At 49.1% G+C, this 22454-nt stretch overlaps 1 protein-coding gene and 1 long non-coding RNA gene across 13 annotated transcripts in view; one reads left to right on the forward strand and one right to left on the reverse strand.

Moving 5' to 3' along the window:
• LOC102773058 (hydroxyacid oxidase 2) overlaps nt 1-22454 on the reverse strand; it is a 58236-nt gene that overhangs the window by 20412 nt on the left and 15370 nt on the right. For 4 of the 12 annotated variants that reach the window (XM_015563493.1, XM_006763085.2, XM_006763084.2 and 1 more), the window contains exons 1-4: nt 8221-9483; nt 6680-6831; nt 4816-4980; nt 2090-2271 (exon numbers count right to left, since the gene is read on the reverse strand). In XM_015563493.1, the coding sequence (XP_015418979.1) occupies nt 2090-2271; nt 4816-4980; nt 6680-6831; nt 8221-8237 (516 nt within the window). In that variant the 5' untranslated portion in view covers nt 8238-9483. The other 8 variants (XM_006763083.2, XM_006763082.2, XM_015563496.1 and 5 more) reach the window with 7 other exon arrangements.
• On the forward strand, nt 10011-11051 carry LOC102772870. Its single transcript, XR_435639.2, has 2 exons — nt 10011-10148; nt 10313-11051. It is a non-coding gene; the product is annotated as an uncharacterized LOC102772870 (long non-coding RNA).

Genomic DNA, 22454 nt, shown 5'->3' on the forward strand with positions numbered 1-22454 from the left:
GGAATGGAGAGAGAAACGGGAACAGAGCTGTGTAGGACGCTCACCCTGGCCGCAGTGGCTGGTGGGGAGGGTGTAAGAGAAAGCAGAGCAGTGGAGAGATCAATCTGAACGTCTGGACCCACGTTCAGACGGGGGCACGGGAGCCAGGGTCCCAGCAGCCGCACTGGGCAGAGAAGGGGAGGGATGCACAAGGTTGGATGTGCAGACCTCGCCATGTCAGGTTCTGGTTCTTGTTGGAGATGGGCCGAGAGGAAGAGCCAAAGTCTCGGGTACCAGGAGGATAGCGGAACCACGTGCAGGGACTTTAGGATGAGCCCAAGCTCTTACTAGGTGCCGAATGAGAGCTCCCCGCCCTGGAGCCGAGGGCAGCAGCTACCACTGCAGGGTCTTCTGCTCCTCTGAAGCCCACGGGAGTGACAGCGCTGTGCTGCCTACCGTTTGGATAAACACCCTGCATGTATCCTGTGCTTCCTACTCTACACTCAACCCCCACAGTTTTCTGACTTCCTTCCCTGGCTGTCTCACGAGATAGGCATTCTGATGCCCACTTTACAAGGGAGGGCACTGCGGCTCAGAGAGGAAGGGGCAGGTCTCAGGCACCCTTATAGTGACTCAGCCTTCCTCCGGCCTTCAGCCTTGCTCACCTTCCCTTGCCACCCAAGTGCAGGACTGGCCCAGTTCCGGGCACAGTGAGAAGTCTATTGAACAAAAATTGGCAATGGGGGCTAGAGAACGGTAAGAGAGTTCAGAGGGGAAAATTCAGGGCTGGAGAATCTCCTTCCTACGTCACAGCTGGGAACAACCATCTGCTCTCCTGAAGTGTCTGCCAAGTTTGCTCTCCCCCCAGGAGACCCCAGAGTAGGGGAAAGGCAGGAGAGAAGCAGCTAGAGTCAGCCTGACCCACCTCTGCCTTCTCCCCTCCCTTCCTCTGCCTGTTGGTTGCTGCTGCCTTCAGTAGACTGGATCAAAAGACTCAATATATCCTGCGGGGTGGGGAGGGGCGGAAGGGAGGGTAAAGGGGGCAGCAGGGGAGGGGAGAAATCTTACCGACCCCCCTAGCCTGCAGGGATGCAGAGAAGCCAGGAGAGGGCGCTGTGGAAACCCCGGTGGTGGAGCCATGGCTCCGTGGACTTGGTGAGGCTGAATATACCTTTGCCTATGTGGTGTGAGTTGGGTGGGAGGGAGGCCCAGAGGAAACCTTTCAGGCAAACTAGAGGTTAAGAGCACAGACTCTGAGGCGAGACTGCCTAGGTTCAAGGTTAGCTTTGCCATTTTCCCATGACCCAAGTTCACTTACTAGAAAATTCCTCCCGCAATTCCGGTCTGAAGACTTTGTCCAGCGCCCGGATCTCCTGCAGCTCTTTCTCCTCCACCAACAAGCGGATGATCCTCTGCCCCAGGAAGCCTCCTGCGCCCGTCACGAGGCAGCTCCACCCAGCCATGGCACACCTGGGAACCAAGAGGCACGCTCCAGAAACCAGAAAGCCGGGGAGCAGGTGGGATAGAGGCCCACCCTGAAGAAGACCCCCACAGAGGCCAGGTGGTTACAGGTGCACACACATCCGTTCTGTTCCCCCCACTCCTCCGCAACCACGACTCCTTGAGAGAAAAATTTTAAAACGCTCTAACCTGTTCGATTGCTAAAAGTCAGATGAAAGAGCCTGAGTTCTGAGTCTCTCCCTGGAAGGAAGACTGGAGTTTTGCCCCATCCCCTCTGGCTCGGCCTTTTTATCTTGGACTCTATCTACTACATATTCATTGCTCATTCCTGTCCCAGGATCCCTCCTACCACAAAGTGCGGAACTTCAGCTTCGGCTTCTATCTCCTTTCCCTTCGAGGCAGAGGAAGAGAAGGCCAGCTCCAAGGCCACAGCGATAACGATGCCCGGTGCCACCCACAGCAGGACACCCGCAGGTGGCTCTGGCTGTGGGGGACGCACCATCTGTGAATTTCAGCGAGACTAGGAGACGTCTCCCAGCACAGTGGGATCGTTGCCTGTGAAGTAGAAACACCCAGGGAGGGGGGCATTCTAGTCCCTGCCTCCTCTCTCAGGGTGTGGCTGGGAATGTCCTCTTTCGGCCAGCACAGCCTTCTCGGCAAGCTTCTTGCTGTACGGGTATGCAGCTGACCACGTGGTTTCCAGAGGCTGGTCTTCAGAGGCGTTCTGGATGACCTCCCGGTAGGAGTTGGGCCCGGCCACCTCTATGGTGCTGGTGTAAATGAAGATGGGCACACTGGCCTGGGCACAGGCCTCCAGCAGGATCTGGGTACCTGCCCACAGGAGCACGCTGTCAGTGGCAGGCAAAAGCCCAAAGGACCCACGCCCACCGACCCTGTCCACCCCCACCCCCAGGGGGGAGGGGTTATTGCAGACCAGGAGGGAATGCTCCCATGTCTCTGGCTGAGAGCTGACATGCCAATGCCACAGAAAAGTGCAACTATAAAAGGCAAAGATGTCTAGGCTTTTGGATTTCGGGGGCCTGCGTGTGTACTTCCGATTCTGGAAAAGGACATAGGGTTGCCACTTCATATTTTCCTGATGATGGACATTAACAAATGATCACTTTTCCTCCCTACCACCTCATCAATGGAAGGCTATTTTAAATAAAAGAAATTAGGAGGCTATACTCTCAGAATATGGACAGTCCTAGTCCCTAGGCAAAAGTGAACAGTTAAAGGACTCTCATCTCAAACACATACACACATACACACACCACACACACACACACAGGTTTATAGGTAAAAACACTCAAAATATGGACAGTCCTAGTCCCTAGGCAAAAGAGAACAGTTAAAGGACTCTCATCTCAAACACACACACACATACACACACCACACACACACAGGTTTATAGGTAAAAACACTCTTAAATATGTATTGAATTGTTTGTATTCTCTTTTTAAGGACCAATAAAAATGTAGTCGCAAGGACATTTCTTTGAGAGCCACTGAGCAAATCAGTGTTTTCTGGGGAGAAGCTGGAGATCCAGGTTCTGTTCCTGACTGTGTGTCCCCTGGAAGGCCAATCCTAGTTCTGTCTGTGACTTCCCAGGCATGAAAAGTGGGCGTGATAACCCCCCTCCTCCTAAGCATTGCGGAATTCTGCACGGGCCTTGCACGTTGAGCCTGGGGGAGAATCAGGAGGGGGCGCCCTCTGGTGGTGATACCTACAACTGGAGGATCTGGCAGAATCCCTTTAGCTGGGTAGAACCTTAGCTCAGGGAAGTAATCCAGAGCTCCCTCCCTACAAGGAATATCTGGGCCAAAGCATCATTTTTATGTTTTGCATTTTAAAAAGGACAGTGTGAAGTTTGATTTTGGGGAGAGACAGCTTCAATTAAAAATAATTTAAATCTAGAGGCAGAGAATATTTGGAGCTAATTTACCTGCAGAGGGGGAAATGACAATCATCATGAAGTATTTTCTAAACCTGGGAGTGACCTTGCTTTTAGTCAACTCAACACTTCTCGGGGATTTCAAATCTCCTGTTGTTGGGAGCTGTGAAGGGTGGGGACTGTGAGAGAGGGCTGACCGCGAGAAACTGGTTACTCTCACCCCCTCCTTGCAGTGTGGGGGTGATCAGGGGTGTGGCTTAGTGGAAACTTAAAGGGGTCTTTTTTGTTATTGTGCTGTTTTTGGCTAGAAACCCAAAGCCATACGTCACTTTAGAAAAGGAGTCTGAGTAGACTAACTTGGGCGTGCAGGGCACAGAAGACAGATGGGCTAGGGAGATGGGGTGCTGCTGTCCTAGAGAAGCTGGGCGCCAGGGACCAGATGGATGAGAATAACGGCAAGCTAATGAGGGGTTTAAGCCAAACCCTCGAGCAAATGCATCTAAAGTAGATTGGGAAGCCACACTTCTGAAAGAGCCCCCAAGCCTTTAAGGTCTGAGGATCGAAAGTGCATCTTGACACCTGCTTAGAACTAGTCTTTAAGAGGAGGCCTGGTAGTGGGTGAAGAAGTGGTGTTATGGATAATGGGATACCATTATTGTTAAGAAAACGTTACAGGACGTCAAGTGCTCCATGATTCTGTAGTTCCAGACCCCTGCACCAGCCTCATCCTGCGCAGGAAGTCCCGCCCAAGGAATCCGGCCAGAGCTGAGGCCCATGGCTTCTAACTGACCTAGGGCCACCTCATCCCAGAGCCCTTAGTTCTTGGCCCCACTGTGTGACCACCGCCTTAGGGCCACACGGGAGGGCTAAAATGATGACTAAGGAAGCAGCTGGGAGACCCGGTTCCAGCCCAGGGGAGGTGGTTGGGTATCAAGTGTTGGAGGTTGGAGTTTAGTTCCCTCTCGATGGGAGCAGCACTAGAAAGAGCTTCTGTGGCCTTTGGAGTCACACAGCTGTGGGTTTAAATCCTGGCTCTCCCTCTCTGGCTCATGGGGCCTTGGAAGCTACTTAGCCTTTCTCAGCCCTAGTTTTCTTATCTAAACACCTGAGGACACCTGGCTGGTATGGCTTACTGGTTGAGCACTGACCCATGAACCAAAAAGTCCTGGTTTGATTCCTGGTCATGGCACATGACCAGATGGTGTGCTGAATCCCCACTAGGGGGCTTACAGGAGGCAGCCAATCATTGATTCTCTTTGATCATTGATGTTTCCCTCCCTCCCTCTCTCTCCTTCTCCTTTCCTCTTAAAACAACAACAACAAAAACCTTGAGGACAACAGCCAACACTCTCTCGGTTGGTAGTGCTAAGCAAAAGCACAGATCTCAGGAGGTCAGCGACTGGGCTGCTCCTCTCTACCTTGTCCTGTTCTCCCAGCCTCACCTGCCCACCCCACGCCACCTCCTCCCGAGGATATAGTACCTTTCAGGTTGACATTCATGATGGTCTCTCTCGGAATGACATTGAAGACGTCAATGACAGAGGCGGCGTGAATGACAGCCGAGGTGCCCTGGCAGGCTCTCTTCATGAACTGTTCATCCAGAATGTCTCCTTCCAGCAAGGTCAGCTTGCCCTGGCTCTGGAGCTCTGTGTGAACACCGGCAGGTCACTGAGAGGCATCTTGGATCTGGGAGTTTCCTGATAAAGGTGGCATTTTACCCAGGTCTCCTAGGACAAGTGGTGGGGAGTGGGGAAGAGGGCGGGGCGAGGGAGGGAGGCACATTCCACAGAAGGACAAGTAATCCAAAGCACAGAGATCAGAATGTGTCGTGTTTATTGGAAATAGCAGACATCTGTTTCCACCCATCTCATTCCAAAAAAGAACTTGAGCAGTGAGGAGTCACGCGTGCCCGGAACACTAAATTGTCGAAAGGACTTGTGGGAAGTCCATCCATTCATTGAGGAGAGTGGGGTGATTGTGGGGAGCGGCTATAAAGAGGACAAAATTCAGATTTCACTCTGTAGGGAATGAGGATCACGTACGGATTTGGAATGAGTGGAGAAACGGGAACAGAGCTGTGTAGGACGCTCACCCTGGCCGCAGTGGCTGGTGGGGAGGGTGTAAGAGAAAGCAGAGCAGTGGAGAGATCAATCTGAACGTCTGGACCCATGTTCAGACGGGGGCACGGGAGCCAGGGTCCCAGCAGCCGCACTGGGCAGAGAAGGGGAGGGATGCACAAGGTTGGATGTGCAGACCTCGCCATGTCAGGTTCTGGTTCTTGTTGGAGATGGGCTGAGAGGAAGAGCCAAAGTCTCGGGAACCAGGAGGATAGCGGAACCACATGCGGGGACTTTAAGATGAGCCCAGCTCTTACTAGGTGCCGAATGAGAGCTCCCCGCCCTGGAGCCGAGGGCAGCAGCTACCACTGCAGGGTCTTCTGCTCCTCTGAAGCCCACGGGAGTGACAGCGCTGTGCTGCCTACCGTTTGGATAAACACCCTGCATGTATCCTGTGCTTCCTACTCTACACTCAACCCCCACAGTTTTCTGACTTCCTTCCCTGGCTGTCTCACGAGATAGGCATTCTGATGCCCACTTTACAAGGGAGGGCACTGCGGCTCAGAGAGGAAGGGGCAGGTCTCAGGCACCCTTATAGTGACTCAGCCTTCCCCCCGGCCTTCAGCCTTGCTCACCTTCCCTTGCCACCCAAGTGCAGGACTGGCCCAGTTCCGGGCACAGTGAGAAGTCTATTGAACAAAAATTGGCAATGGGGGCTAGAGAACGGTAAGAGAGTTCAGAGGGGGAAATTCAGGGCTGGAGAATCTCCTTCCTAGGTCACAGCTGGGAACAACCATCTGCTCTCCTGAAGTGTCTGCCAAGTTTACTCTACCCCCAGGAGACCCCAGAGTAGGGGAAAGGCAGGAGAGAAGCAGCTAGAGTCAGCCTGACCCACCTCTGCCTTCTCCCCTCCCTTCCTCTGCCTGTTGGTTGCTGCTGACTTCAGTAGACTGGATCAAAAGACTCAATATATCCTGCGGGGTGGGGAGGAGCGGAAGGGAGGGTAAAGGGGGCAGCAGGGGAGGGGAGAAATCTTACCGACCCCCCTAGCCTGCAGGGATGCAGAGAAGCCAGGAGAGGGCGCTGTGGAAACCCCGGTGGTGGAGCCATGGCTCCGTGGACTTGGTGAGGCTGAATATACCTTTGCCTATGTGGTGTGAGTTGGGTGGGAGGGAGGCCCAGAGGAAACCTTTCAGGCAAACTAGAGGTTAAGAGCACAGACTCTGAGGCGAGCCTGCCTAGGTTCAAGGTTAGCTTTGCCATTTTCCCATGACCCAAGTTCACTTACTAGAAAATTCCTCCCGCAATTCCGGTCTGAAGACTTTGTCCAGCGCCCGGATCTCCTGCAGCTCTTTCTCCTCCACCAACAAGCGGATGATCCTCTGCCCCAGGAAGCCTCCTGCGCCCGTCACGAGGCAGCTCCACCCAGCCATGGCACACCTGGGAACCAAGAGGCACGCTCCAGAAACCAGAAAGCCGGGGAGCAGGTGGGATAGAGGCCCACCCTGAAGAAGACCCCCACACAGGCCAGGTGGTTACAGGTGCACACACATCCGTTCTGTTCCCCCCACTCCTCCGCAACCACAACTCCTTGAGAGAAAAATTTTAAAACGCTCTAACCTGTTCGATTGCTAAAAGTCAGATGAAAGAGCCTGAGTTCTGAGTCTCTCCCTGGAAGGAAGACTGGAGTTTTGCCCCATCCCCTCTGGCTCGGCCTTTTTATCTTGGACTCTATCTACTACATATTCATTGCTCATTCCTGTCCCAGGATCCCTCCTACCACAAAGTGCGGAACTTCAGCTTCGGCTTCTATCTCCTTTCCCTTCGAGGCAGAGGAAGAGAAGGCCAGCTCCAAGGCCACAGCGATAACGATGCCCGGTGCCACCCACAGCAGGACACCCGCAGGTGGCTCTGGCTGTGGGGGACGCACCATCTGTGAATTTCAGCGAGACTAGGAGACGTCTCCCAGCACAGTGGGATCGTTGCCTGTGAAGTAGAAACACCCAGGGAGGGGGGCATTCTAGTCCCTGCCTCCTCTCTCAGGGTGTGGCTGGAAATGTCATCTTGCAAAGTCGAGACATTTGCAATGGTGGCAGCTCCAATCACGATGTTGTGCGGGAGGTGACTTTCTTTCCCACGATATATATCCAGACGTCAATTTTGCTTCCCCCCCCTGGAGAGGTCTGGGGGAAGTTATCCAGTGGTAGCTGCCCACTTCTATGGCCTGTATCAGGAGATTAGGGGTCCAGTTGTGTTCAAAAACTGTTGCATGTTTGACTGAGTTTATATTTTATATCCCCATAAGAATTAGTACAATATCTGACGCATACCAGGAAGTGAATGAATGAATGAATGAATGGAAGGTTACACAAACAATCCAGGACTTTGAATGTCTGTGTTTTTTAGTCCTATAGTTTAGGTCTCAGGCTTTTGGTGAACCTGTGCTGCTGACCTGTGAACTTGACCAGTGCTTCCCGGTCCCCCTCCGCCCCCCTTTAGGTGGAACAGGGTGGCTACCGGGAGGCTGGAGTTGAGTATTTTCCACCTCCCAGATAGGCTAGGCCGGGTCTGCTGAAATAGTTTCTCTTGAGGGCGGGCCTTGCTCAGCGCAGAGAGCTCTGGCAGGCACATTTCAGAATGGTTCCTTTCCCCTCCTCCTTATGGGAGCTCTAGAGGAGTTTTCTCTGATACTCACTGAGAGAACCAGGAGGTAAATCAGGTAGAGTTCCTGGAGGTAGAGCAAAAGTCTGGGGGCCTCCCGTGATTAGGCCCCCCTGGGTTTTTAACTTTCAGATAGGTCAGTTTGTCAGTTACAGCTCAGTTTCCTACCTTGGTATGACTTTCATGGAGGTTTGTTCACAGATTTCTGCTCAGGTAAGTTGTGATTCTCCGGGTCTGCCTGTCTCTCCAATGGGGGGCAGCGGTTTGCTCTGTGACTCACTTTTCTGAGGGACTGAGCAGAGTTGTTAATTTTTCAGTTTGTCCAGCTTTTGACTTGTTAGGATGGAGTGGAGACCTCTTTAAGCTCCTCACATCCTGGATTAGGAAACAGAAGTCCTTTCTGCCATTTAATTTTCACGATGTTAGCCCAAAAGAGTTGGTATTATTGTTTAAGAGAGGAAGACAGAGATGTTTGTAGTCTTGCCAAACATCTCGAGGACAGTGACGTGGGAATCTCAGCCAGGCAGCCTGACCCTGGAGTGGCTTCAAAGCTGATTCTCTTTATCAGAACACAGGCTTATCTTTTAGATACTAAGTGTTCCATTCCATTGTTGCACACTTTCCAGTGGAGAAGTTCTCTTCGCCTTGTCCACCATGCATCCTAACACAGGGTCTCTGAGGGGCTGAGAGGCCCTCCTGAGAGCAGCCTTTTGGCTGCATCTTTATGTGTTTGCTCTTTTTCCTTGGAATCTGGGATCTTGCCATCTGAGTCCAGAAGGAAAAACGACTTCAAAAATAACACACACGTGTCCATGACCAAAAAAGAGTATCGTTAACACCAAGGTAGAAGTACACAGGGAGGATTTATGCTAGATTCTCTTGTAATGTAAGTGAACTCCATTATCCACACAACTTGCTATCATGATGATCACTCTTACCCCAAACCAATCTAGAATGACTCAGTCAAGCACCCAGCTGGTGATTTCAGGACTGGCCATCATGCCTGCTTAGAAGTCTTCATAAGTAAAGTTATTGCAGAGAAAATTGGGGGATTTTACAAGTTCACAGGCCAGTAAGATAATCAGAGTATCGAAGGGTTAAAGTCAGTGATGCATGGGCAGACCAAATAGCCATCTCAGACGTGGATACAGAAGATTTGAATTTATTTAAGGAGAGGGGCTGGGTGCTGGGACATCCAAAGGGAAGGGGTACACAGCACTGAGCCAAAGGGCATTGGGTCCCTGATGGCAGCAAAAATATACTTCGGACAGTGAAATAAGGAAGGGCATAGAAGCAACAGAAGAGTGTAGGGTGGGCTGCTCTGGCTCACTGAGAAATCAGAGAACAGCAGGCCTTGAAGACAGGCTCAGGGACTTAGCAATGCCACTGCCCATTGCTCCCCTCATTCCAAGTCTCACGGGGTCACTTAAAGGGAAGAAGGGGGAAGGGAATGGCTCCTCTGGGGGAGAGTGTGCACTGGGTCCTTTGTCCTGACCACACTTCTCTCTCTCTCTCCTGCCGGTGGAAATCTTAGGGGAGGTCCCAGGGGAAGGTCTGAATAGAATATCCATTATCTTTCCCGTGTGCTCCTTTGCGGTTGTGGTCTCCACTGAGGCTCGGTGCCAGGGCAGGGGTTCATTAGTGTAGCTGGTCCTGAGGCAGCCACGGTGTCACTTGTCTGGTTTGCTGCTTTTCTGGGCCTGGAGCTGAAATATAACTGAGGCCTAGATGTTACCTTTAGGAGGAAAAGGTCAGGGGGTCTAAACTGCCCGACCAGCGATAGGAAAGATCAGGGGTCCAAACCTCATGACCAGAGATAGGCTATGGGAGGACAGGTTACCCCGGGGACAAGGTTCTTGCTTCCCCACTTTTGCCCCCTGCGAGGCATCCGGACTTTCTGCCCTGCTGAGTACCTGGTCCATCGTCTTGCTCTGCTCATGTCTGTCTAACAGGCATGAAAAAAAAAATCTGCCTTGTGAGGTTGTGAAGGGGTTAAAAGAGTGGCTGTTATTCTACCGATGATTCTCTGGTTTCAAACTGTATTTTCAAGGTTGTTAGTCATTCTTTTGCACCACAAAGGACAATCTGGTACTGAGGTATTTTCTTTTTTTAATATATTTTATTGATTTTTTTACAGAGAGGAAGGGAGAGAGATAGAGAGTTAGAAACATCGATGAGAGAGAAACATCGATTGAACCTGGGACCCTTCAGTCTGCAGGCTGACAGTCTATCCACTGAGCCAAACCAGTTAGGGCTTGAGGTATTTTCTTATTTCTGATGTGAAGAGAATAAGGAAACCAAAGTTGTGGACGTGACACAAATGGTGTCTGAGGCAGAGTTCTGAGATCTAGAAGTAAAATTCCAGGGAACGAAGTTCTAGGAAGTGCACCACGCCCCACTGTATGTGATGCTGCATCCTAATGGGTGATGGGGGATGAGGTGCGGGGAGGAGGCCAAGAAAACACTGAGATATTGAAAAACTTCCCCAAGGCACCCAGCTTGTCAGGAGCAGTCCTGACTGTTAATCCCTTGTTTGCATGACTCCACAGCCTATGTTTTAAACTCTATTATTTCCCTATTATCTTTAGACAGGAGGAGGATTTTTGTTGGGGGGTGACTTTATATGTTTTGCTCTTCTGTCCAGAATGCCCATAGATGTTTCATAGAGATGTAGGGGATATGCAAGAATTCCATTCACTAGTCATCATTGACCCGCCCTTTTCTTTCAGAGGGGGCTTTCAGGCGAGAGAACAGCATGTAAAAAGCAGTGAGGCAGAGGAGGGCCTGACACCTTTGAGGCAGATGAGGGTTTGGAGCGGGAAGTGTGGGGTGAAGTGGTTGAGCCACTGGATAGGAGGATGGGGGCCTGGGCAGGATGGCGTCACACACAGGCGCTGGCTTGGTCTTCCCGTGGGCCACCTCAGCAGTCCTGTCCCCAGCTCTTCACAACCTGGAGAACTGGATCAGGTCCTGACTGATCTCAGCAACCGACCGGCAGCCTGAAAGAACAAGGAGTTCAGAGGCTCCTCTCTCTCAGCACCAGAATCCCTCGCCATCATGGTGCGGATAAGACAATGGGAACAGGCCCCGACTTGCCGCGGGTGCTCGCCCTGAGGCAATATTACGCATCGAGAATGAATGATGTCATTCTGTTTGCCTCGGGAATTATTTCAGGAGCCTGTGCTTGGGTCCTCTTTTGGTGGCCATGTCAAAATGGCATGACAGGAACGTTAAAAACATTTTAGCATTTTTTAAGCAATGTGTGTGTGCAGTAGATACCCTTCACCTTGATCTTGGTCCTGCTAGGCTCAGAGACTAGGACGTGTCTGTCTAGGAGGAAATGACTCAGGACAGCTTAGGAGATGGGGTATTTCATACAGCAACGGCCTTCTAAGGAGAAGTTCTGAAGAATGAAACCCCTTTTGTAGTAAAGGGTCCTCATTAGAATGCAAATTTAGGACTGTAGCTGAGATCACACAGGGGCTACAGAAAGTGACTTCAGATAAGAAGTAGAGGAGGCCTGGCCGAGGTGGCTCAATGGTTGAGTGTTGACCTATGAACCAGGAGGTCACGGTTCGATGCCCAGACAGGGCACCTGCCTGGGTTGCAGACTCGATCTCCAGTGTGGGGCACGCAGGAGGCAGCTGATCAATGATTCTCTCTCATCATTGATGTTTCTATCTCTCTCCCTCTCCCTTCCTCTCTGTAATCAATAAAAATATATTTTAAAAAGTAGAAGAAGAGGGAGAGAGCAGCTGCGTGGCTTATGGGCTGGAGGACCGAGGGCTGAAGGAAGCAGTGAAATCTCCCTGGTGACGAGAAGGCTGCTAGAATTGAACAACAGGATGTGTAACGTTCGCCTGGAATTTCTTTCTATGCCTCTGACGTACGTACGCACCTTCACCTCCCCAAACATAACTTCAGCAAGATGTGTTACTCACAAAAAATATGACTCAAAAGAGGGTCTTTTCCTAAAAGTGGAAACAGAGGACGGAGTTGAGTTGCCTGCCTGGGGTGACTCCCAGGATGGACAAAGATCTCGATAGCCTTGGGCTTCCACAGGGCAGAGAAGAGTGGGACTTCCAAGCAGGCAGACCTACTCACGGAGCACAGAGATGCCAGGATAGACTCTGTGGTTATCTATTGCAGGAAAAATAGTATTGAAGCTGTGGACCTGAAAAAAGGGGGGTATGGAAAGTAACCTCACGGGGTGATCTGATCATAGATTCCCAGCTGGGCAGATCATGGTGGGTAGTCATACCCGAGGCATCTCACTTCTTTAGTAAAAGGTAAGCAAGCCCTGTCCATGCTTTCTGTGCCTCCAGGTTCAGGCACCTTTGCAAGGCCTTGATGCCTCTTCTCAGAAGCCAGCACCCTCAGGAGAGCAGGTAGTGTTAACTGCCCTGTAACCCACCCCCCACAGCACTATCTCCCACCTTCATGGGATCATCCCTCCTTAAGTGCAAATTCGTAAAGGAGGTTGGAAACTGTCCTTTCTTGGAAGCGTTTATCTCTTGAAAATTTCTCTCTCTTGAAACATTCGCCTCTCTTGCGTCCAGGCGTACGTGCTTTCTGTTTGGCTCGAATAAATCTTTATAAAAACTCTCTACAGCTTCGGATGCTCTTACGTCGATGAGGGATGAGAACTTAGTGAGGTCTGTGCAGCCTTCGGATGATGGGGTTTCTGTGTGGACATTTTTGTTTTTCAAGACAAATCATCATTTTAACCTTTTTGTAAATACAAAAATCTCAAAAATTGGTCTCCCAGTTGGAAAAACAATACTTTTCAACTTACTTTGTTCTCAGCAATAGTGTACATGGGGCTCTCCTCCCAGGGCTGTGATGTCACAGAGATATCAGGGGGACATACCACGCATTTCCAGGGGAATTAGGTGATCATCGATCGGCTGCCTCCGGGGCACCAATTTTGTGTCGGCGTCTTACCTGCCTTGTGCAGGGGAGGACCAGGGAGTGACACAATCTCTGGGTTGCACACTATGATTTGGTATTTCGCTGGGTTCCATCAAATGCACAGGCCCCCAACCTGAGATCCCCTCTCTCCAGGGAGGAGTCTGGGGGGAGGGTCTTATCTGGAGCAGCGCCTCTTAAACAGAGGATGCCAGGGATGCCCTGTTGTCTGGGTTTCCTATGCTTTCCCTTCCCCTCGAACGTCTTCCCTGTCCCTTGTTTGGTTGTGATTACTACTGTTTCTATACATTTAAAACAATACATTCTCATTGTAGCACAATTAGAAGGGAGAGGAGTACAGAGTCAGGCACAAAAGTGCCCATAATCCTGTTTTTCCTTTCCTTTTTCCCTGACCGTTCCAAAGGTGTTCCAAAGGTCTCAGTAATAGTTTCCGGCTGCATTAACGCTGCCATTAACACGGGAGTGGTGAGTAGGTGTTAACTCTTGGTGGAATGATGAAGCTTTGTTGTTGAGTTTCTATCAGGCTTTTGTGAAAAGAAGTTTGAACATCCATTTCCAAGAAGGGGGCGGGGAAGGATTTGTGAGAGAAGGGCAGTTGTCTCAGCCTCCTGGAATCCACAGACACCGCAGGTCTTCCCACCCCTCCCCAGTGGCTCCCAATATGCTCTCAGTTCACACGTGTGCCCTCCCCTCCCTCATGGGAGGAACTCGGTGACGTTGGGTCATTTGGAATTGAGTCACTTAGAATTCGAAAAACACAAACTAAAAACCCCAAACCAAATGCCCTTGAAGAGGAAAGTCATCACCATTAGTTGGGAACCACTGTTTTGCGGGATCACTGGGACTCCAGGCTTTGCTGCGAATGTAGGAGTTTTTATGAGCGCCACTTCACAAGAATTTCATTTTTGACTGAAACCCATGTAATTTTGAGACACGTCTGTCTTGCTGTCTGTGGTTACGGGGGACAATGCTTCTCCTTCTCGCCCTGTTTTTCTCTCTCTCCTGGGTCCCTCTGTACTTCCTCTTTGACATAATTTCTCGACTATTCACAGTCCATGAGTATTGTTTTATAGTGACACCCAGAGCCACATCCAGAGAGCCTGATAGGATCCGAACAGTCCAGAGTGACCTGCAGGCCTCGCTCCCATAATGTGACACCACGCTTACCTCTGTACACCTTAGTAATGGGACAGCAGGGCTCTCAGTGGGTGAGGACCAGGAAATATGAGCCGTAGCTTTTGTGTTTCCTGCAGTTTGTCTTACAGAGGTCACTGAGAACGTGCTAAAGCTTTGAGGGTGCTCACTGATGCATTGCTTAAAATAGCAGAAGCTTAGAAGCAATGCAGATGTTCAACAATAGGTTTGTTATATAAACTGTTCTTTCATGGTTAAGATGTATCCAAGACGAATCTCTGTCAGGGACATTTCTTTCCTGCTGTCTCTTCTGGCATCCCTAGGCTGGGGAGAGGTGCTAGAAGGGGGGCTGCCTTCCTGCTCCTTAGACCTCCGCTTTCAAATCAGGAAAAGAGTTGGACACACTCACCTGTCAGGGCCATGGACGTGTGGAACTCATCCTTTAAAATGTTCAAAACTTCCCCAACACCATGTTCACCCTGAGAGAGAGAGAGAGAGGGAGAGATGAAGGAACATTGTGACCATGAGCTGAATATAAATTCTAGGTGTGCTTAGGGACATGGAGACGTGGTGAGGAGCATGGGGGTATCTGTGAAACAAAGAAACACCAAGAGGAAAAGGGGTGAGAGCTCTTGAAAATGTGCAGTGTGCTGCAGAGGAAGCCTGGAGGTTCGGGCTGGGTGTATCCCTCCTTCAGGAATCCGCGGCACCTGGAAAAACGGTTAAGCTTGGGGGCTAGACCACAGACACGCATGCAAAGGAATGAGAAACGTGGTATCTCCAGGTTGGTTTCCCTTTGGTCTCACCTTGCAGGCAAGACCCCACAGGACTGGTCTCCCCAGGAAGACGCACTTCGCCCCCAGGGCCAGGGCCTTGAGCACATCGTTGCCCGTCCGGACCCCACCGTCCAGGTACACCTCCAGTTTCCCTTTCACGGCAGCCACCACTTCCGGCAGGGCATCCACCTGAGGCAGAACACATGCGGCCTGAGGTTGACTCAGAGCATGGAGACAGCGAGCCCTCAGCATGGGCGAGGACCAGGAGTCTAAACCTGCAGCTTTTGTGTTTCCTGCAGTTTATCTTACAGAAGTTATTGAGAATGTGCTAAAGCTTTAAGGACGGTCACTCAGGCATTGTTTAAAGTTGCAGACGCTAGAAGCGATAGAGATGTTCAACAATAGCAAGTTTGTTATATAAATCATCCTTTCATGGTTAAGAAGCACAAATTGCCAGTTATAAAAGTAGTCACAGGAATGTAGGGTACAGCCTAGGGAATATAGTCAATAATATTGTAATAACTATGTATAGTGCCAGGTGGGCACTGGGCCTATCAGGCAATCACTTCATAAGGTACATAAATGTCTTATCATTAATGCTGTACACCTGAAACTAATGTAATATTGTCTGTCAAATGCAATTGAAAAGTAACTTTTAGAAAATCATAAACTGTCCATTCATACGATTAAAAATAAGAGGAGCATCATATTGAAATAATATGCCCTTAATATATTTGTGTGAAAAGAAGAAAATTAAAAATATTATGTACCATTTTTAAACCTAAAATGTTATATGCGCATTACACAGTTGATAAAAATAACTCCCAAAATATTAACATTAATGATAGTGATAAAAATAGGGGTACTTTTTATCTTTTTTTGATTTTGTATATTTTATAATTTCTCTGCACTGCACATGTTATACATATATAGTAAAAAGGCCAAAAATAGAGGGGGGAAAAATCCACTTTCTTTCTTAAAATGAGTCAAGCAGCAATAGAAGAATCTGGAAAATAAGCTTCATGAAAATATGTATCTTGAAAATATTTATCTTCATGAAGATAAAGCAACAATTAATTCCAATTTAGATGTTCTTTCTCTGCCTCTCTCCTCTTCATTTTCTTTCCCCAAACTCTGTATCTAATGCACATAAATTCACTTTATGGGGAAAATTACAGAGTGTCCTAAATTTTTTGCAAAGGATTTATGGGGCATTTTAAAGTTGTATTGTGAAAGACAGTTATTTATCAGTGTAAGTGACATACTGTTCCTTGCTGGGTTGAGTCATTTGAGAAAATGTGAGGTTGCAATCCATGTAGAAAGGCAACCTTCCAGCTGAGTGCTTCTTCCAGGAGGCAGGGACCTCAGTGCTTTGGAAACACCTCTAACAGCAAACCCACTGCAATGACTTACTAACTGTGTGAACTGGAGACGTTACTTAACACTAATAACTCCAGCATCCCATTCTGCAACATGGGGATAGTAATACCCACCTTGCAGGACTGTTGTGAGCTTGAGGGATAATAAATGTAAAGTGTGTATAAACAGCCTGGTACACATGAAGCTATTAAAAGTCCTTAGCCTGGCTGGTATGGCTCAGTGGTTGAGTGTCGACTTATGACCCAGAAGGTCATGGTTCGATTCCCGGTCAGGGCACATGCCTGGGTTGGGGGCTCAATCCCCAGTATGGGGTGTGCAGGAGGCAGCCGATCCATGATTCTCTCTCATCATTGATGTTTCTATCTCTCTCCCCTTCTCTGTTCCTCTCTGAAGTCAATAAAAATATATTTTAAAAATAGGGTATTAAAAAAAACTTTAAAATGTACACACATATACCAACATATGTGGTAAGAAAGAGGGGACAGTGCGCACCAAACTGCACAGAGTAAGTACATTGCTCTAGACCAGTGTTCGGCAAACTCATTAGTCAACAGAGCCAAATATCAACAGTACAACGATCGAAATTCCTTTTGAGAGCCAAATTATTTAAACTTAACCCCTTCCCCGGCAGAAACGTGTATACACGTTTTCACAAAATGTTCTTTTTTCAGTCGGCGACGAGTATACTCGTCTAAAAACTTTACCTTCAAAAACCAGCTACATACGTACCATTCTAAATAATTTCATCTAGAAACTTCCTGAGGAAATACTATTCTTAACCACAAAAATGGGAAGAAAAAATAATTACAAACTGTTTTCATAACCAGCATCAAAAATACTATATAGAACCAAAATAAAAAAATTAGTCTGAAAAAGAAACGTTTTTAACAAAAAAATTATTGGGGAAGGGGTTAAACTATATAGGTAGGTACAATGTTATGAACTTAATTAGGGTCCTCCTAAGCTGGCCTTTGCTAAAAACGTCCTCAATCTGATTGAGGTACGTTCACTGAGGTCGACCCCTTCCAACTCTCCCATCCACACTCGTCTTGTATACTTGTTTCGTCTATCGCCTTTCCGAAAACTGACTTCTGCGCATGGGCCACGAAGTTTCAATTGCACTGTACGTGCGCGCCCACATGTGGTATTTTGTGGAATACTCAAGGGGCCAAAGAGCCTCATGTGGCTCGCGAGCTGCGGTTTGCTGACCACTGCTCTAGACACACACACACACACACACACACACACACTCTCTCCCTCTGAGGTCCTCCTACTTACAGAAGCAGGAACGTCATCAAGTTGCCTCCCTCCGTGGTTGGAAACAATGATGCCCTGCACATTGTGCTTCACAGCTAACTCTGCATCCTCTTTTGTCAAGATCCCTTTAAGGATGATGGGCAGTTGAGTTATGGTCCGAAACCAGGAGAGATCTTCCCAGCAGAAGGATGAGTCGATGGGAGACATCTGCAGATATGGCACTGAATTTCTCTGTGGGGAATAAAAGGGAAACCTTAGTCCTGAACTCCTTCAAGACTGCTTGATCCATTCCAAAAATGAGGCACATTCAGAAAGCTGGTGAATGATAAGTGAAAAGAAGCAGTTATGAGCTTAAAAAGAGGAGCTATAAAAACCAATCCCATTTCTAGCTCCTTTTCTTTATAAAAATAATTTTATACTTCAATTGCTTATTCATTAACCATTAATTGTTTCCCTGTTCCTTTATGCCAGGATCTGGGGACACAAGACAGCTGAGACACAGTCCCCATGTTAAAAAAAACTCAGAGTTTAGTGAGATGGATAAGGAAAAGCATTTATAGGCCAATGTAACACATTCTGGTTGAGAGATGCACAGGACAACAACAAAGAAGCAATACTTCAATAATCCTAAATCCGATAGTATGTAATATTGACCCCTGACTCACCATGGGCACTACCAAATATCCAGAAATTCCTGGACTCTGAGATAAGGGTTCCTGAAAGCCTCAAGGCCAAGTGTGTATGACTTAATGAGTAGGACTGTCGAGTGTCTCCTGGCTGGATATTGCTGGTATCCATTAACTGAAAAGCCTGGGGTCCCTATCTTTACTGTAGCCAAGGAATTCCAACTTGACCATGACTTTCTCTCTCTGGGGCATCCCACCCCATCCACCGGGATTTTAATGGGTGAAGTGCCCTTTGCCGTCATCGAGTTCAGAGATTCCAAATACCTGGTGCTCCCTGGATGAGTTCCAGGTGTGCAGAGATGTTGACCCCCTCATTTCTCAGGGCAGCAGGGTGGGGCCTGGGCGGGTTACACCCCAAGGGCTGATCACCTTTGCTATGAGCACCCCGTCGGAGGGTCAGTTTATCGAAGTGTGCCTCCCAAAATGACCGTTTTCTAAGTGTGCCATGAAGCAGAAAATGTTGGAAGACCCATGCAAAATCCTATTTATAGCTTTCTCAGCACTTGGCCCTGGCCAGAACACTTCTGGTGACAGATCGGACAGCTTCAGGAGGAGAACATTTTGTCTTACACTCTGTTTGTCTGGAAGCTCTGGGAAGCTCTGACTGTGAAACTGCTGCATCACCAGTGTCTGGCACAGGGCAGGCACTCAATGAATTCTTGTGGAAAGAAGGAAGGGGGGAACCACAGAAGGGACTTTGCCTTCTGTAATGCTTGCCCATTGGGCCTGGTATCTCTCCTACCTCCTGAGGTGACCGAAGATCCTTTAGCAGTAAATTTGTCTTTAAGTTCAGTTGGTTGCGAATGTCATGTCGCCTGTTGCCAAGTTTGGGCACATCCACGGTGATCACCAGGGCTCTGAACCCCAAGGATTCTACCCTCTGGACCAGCTGTTTGTTTAGCTGCCGATCTGGCTGCACGTAGAGCTGGAACCACCGGAAGCCTCTGGGGGCCGCGGCAACGATGTCTTCCAGGGTACAGCTGGCGTATGTGCTAGTGATGTAGCAGATGCCGGCTGCTTGGGCAGCTGCAGAGCAAATGACACAACTCAGGTTGGAGGCCAGGGGCATTCCAGGCTGGGGCCAGAAGCCCTAGGACCTGCACTGCTTCTGGCCAACTTGCCCTGTGAGTGAAGAGAAGGCCCGACTTCCTTCTGCTGCCCATGGGGCAGGGATAGAAGTCGGTTTTTGTTGTTTTGTTTAAAAATTTTTTTTAAAAAAATTATTGATTTCAGAGACAGGAAGGGAGAGGGAGAGAAGGATAGGAACATCAATGATGCCCGGCTGGTGTTACTCAGTGGGTGTGTCCACCTGTGAACCAAGAGGCCACAATTCGATTCATTGATGTTTCTTTCTTTTTTTTAAATATATTCATATTGATTTCAGAGAGGAAGGGAGAGGGAGAGAGAGAGAGAAACATCAATGATGAAAGAGACTCATTGATCGGCTGCCTCCTGCATGCCCCACACTGGGGCTCAAGCCCGCAACTTGGGCATGTGCCTGTCCAGGAATTGAACTGTGACCTCCTGATTCATAGGTTGATGCTCAACCACTGAGCCATGCTGGCTGGGTGAAAATGGGCATTTTTTCAATCTTCGGGGAAGTGTCATGCAAACATAGTGTTAAGCATTCCTCTTCCCACCCTCCTTCATTCCAACCACTTGCTGTCCCTAAGCCCTTTCTCTAGAACAGTGATGGCGAACCTTTTGAGCTCGGCGTGTCAACATTTTGAAAAACCCTAACTTAACTCTGGTGCCATGTCACATATAGAAATTTTTTTATATTTGCAACCATAGTAAAACAAAGACTTATATTTTTGATATTTATTTTATATATTTAAATGCCATTTAACAAAGAAAAATCAATAAAAAAAATGAGTTCGCGTGTCACCTCTGACACGTGTGTCATAGGTTCGCCATCACTGCCCTAGAGAAACCCTGGGACTGCCTGCTCTGCTTGAAGGTGGCCTCCTGCACACGGCAGGCCGCAGGTGGCCTGTTTCACACCTCTGGCTGTGCTGGTCTCTCCATCGGGCCAGGCCAGGCAGTGGAAACCCGTGGGCGCGATGCAAATGGGGGCACTGATCTCCTCCCCTTGGATTGTGGTCCGGGTGTCCACCTGCGACACATCTTTCAGGTACCGGGGCCGGAGGCGGATTCTGTGCTAGACAACAAAGAGGTTTCCTGTTGGTGGGATTATCTCCAGCACCAAAGTGCTGCCTGCTGCTGAGGCCTCCAGATTCCTGGTGCAGTTGGAGACCAGACTAGGTCCCCGGAAACCTCTGGTGGGAGACCATTGGCTGGTAGCTAAATACGCAGCACAGCAGACTGGAGGCTCCTCTCCTTCAGGAAGCTTCTCCCAACACTGGTTCCACACGAACCCATCTTCTGTGGACCCCACAACCCCTCCTCGCTCCCTCCGTGGTCTGTGTTTCTGAGCTGGCCGCCCTGACCACTCTCAGCATGTGGATGGTCGGGCTGATTCATCAGAGTAAGGACTAGAGAGGGAAGGCATAAACAGCAGAGTGTTCCTGGCCCTTCCCTCTCAGGTTCAAGTCTCTAAGAAGAGGTCACTGAAAGCGGTCAAAGCCCAGGGGGAGGTCATGGTTCTTTTAGCTAGAGGCTAACCCGTTTGGAGGTATGACTTAAAGACTGCTGTAGAAGGTAGGGAAATTTACCCATGACAAATATGTAAAACATTTTAAAGCAAACAGATACTGAGCTTCAGGGCCCGAAATGCTTATCTTTCACAAAATATTATTGCTCCTGCACACAACTTTAGAAAGGTTTTCCTGGCAATACTGATTGTGCAAACTGGGGCAGGTAGGCTCATTACTTCATCCCTGAAATGGAGGAATACTCCACATTTCCTAGTAGTTTTGTGGAGACAAAATGAAATAAAGCAATCACAGTGCCGAGTCAGCAGGAGCTAAACAATCACGCAGACACAGAAGGTGGTGCTGGCCTTGTGTCCCGGGACTCAGTTTGTTCCTGAGCTCTCTCTCATGGGGCCAGCAGCCTTTCTGCAAAGGGCCAGACAGCCAACACTTTAGACTCTGTGTCTTTGTCACAATGACTTAGCTCTGCTGTTGTAATGTCAAGGCAGCCATAGACAGTATGTAAATGGCTGTGCATAGTTGTGTTCTGATAAAACTTTACTTATAGATACTGAAATTTAAATTTTATGTAATTTTTGCCTGTTCCCAATTCTTCTTTTGATTCTTTTCAATCGTGTTATGAGATCATTAACCTTCTTTGGCTTGTTCACCATCCAAAAAATGGCGGTGGGCCAGACCTGGCCTGTGGGCTGCTGTGTGCTGGTCTGTGCTCCCCCCCCTGCTGCTCTAGTCCAACCCTCTGCCTTGAATCAATCTTCCTTCATCACCAGACTTCTGTGTCTCCATATTTCCTCCCACTTGGAGTCCTCTCTCCTTTCATACTTTCTCTCCTGCAAGCCTCGTCTGCTCCCTGCACAGGTGCCTGGTGACCTTTGCAGAGGAAGAGTGACTGATTTCTGCTAGTTCTGCAGAGGCACTAAGTTAAGTTTTCTCTCCAACCTTCCTCTCCCCAGTCATCTGCCCCCCAAAAACCCCAACCCAAAAGAACACAGAAGCTATTATATATCTGTTCTGTTCGTTGCAGGCAGAAACCAGGCCTGCTCCCTTCCCAGGCCTCTGAACCAGGCCCCGAGTTCAACAGCAGAAAGGATACAGGAGACCAGACTTTTTAAACGCTGCGATGTTGTCGTCCCGGGTGAAGCCTTCTCCAGCTCCTCCTCCGATATAATCCCAAGTTGACTTGGACAGACGCTCCCGCGCGTGGGCCTCAAAGTCTGTCAGACACACCACGGACATTTCTGCACCTTCAAAGGAGAAACCAAAACCAAACCACCAAACCCAGTAAGAATAATTCAGAGGGAGAGGAGAAGGTAAAGGGGGCTACAGCACGAAGCTGTTTGGATTCATGATTGACCCTCTGTGTTTTTATTTTTAGAGAGAGGGAGAGGGAGAGAGAGAAACATTGATCGGCTGCTTCCCCAACTTTCTCGACCTGGGGATCAAACTTGCAACCTGCCTATGTGCTCTGATGGGGAATCAAACCTGTCACCTTCTGGTGTATGGGGTGATGTTCCAATAAACTGAGCCACCCGGCCAGGGCAGCCCTGTGTTCTTACCTGGGCAGAGGTAAATGTGCTGTCGAAGGTGCAACCAGCCAGCACGCAGCCATGCTCACTGCATTCCTG

This window comes from Myotis davidii, unplaced genomic scaffold, assembly GCF_000327345.1.
Source record: "Myotis davidii unplaced genomic scaffold, ASM32734v1 scaffold217, whole genome shotgun sequence".
In the NCBI taxonomy this organism is placed as follows: Eukaryota; Metazoa; Chordata; class Mammalia; order Chiroptera; family Vespertilionidae; genus Myotis; species Myotis davidii.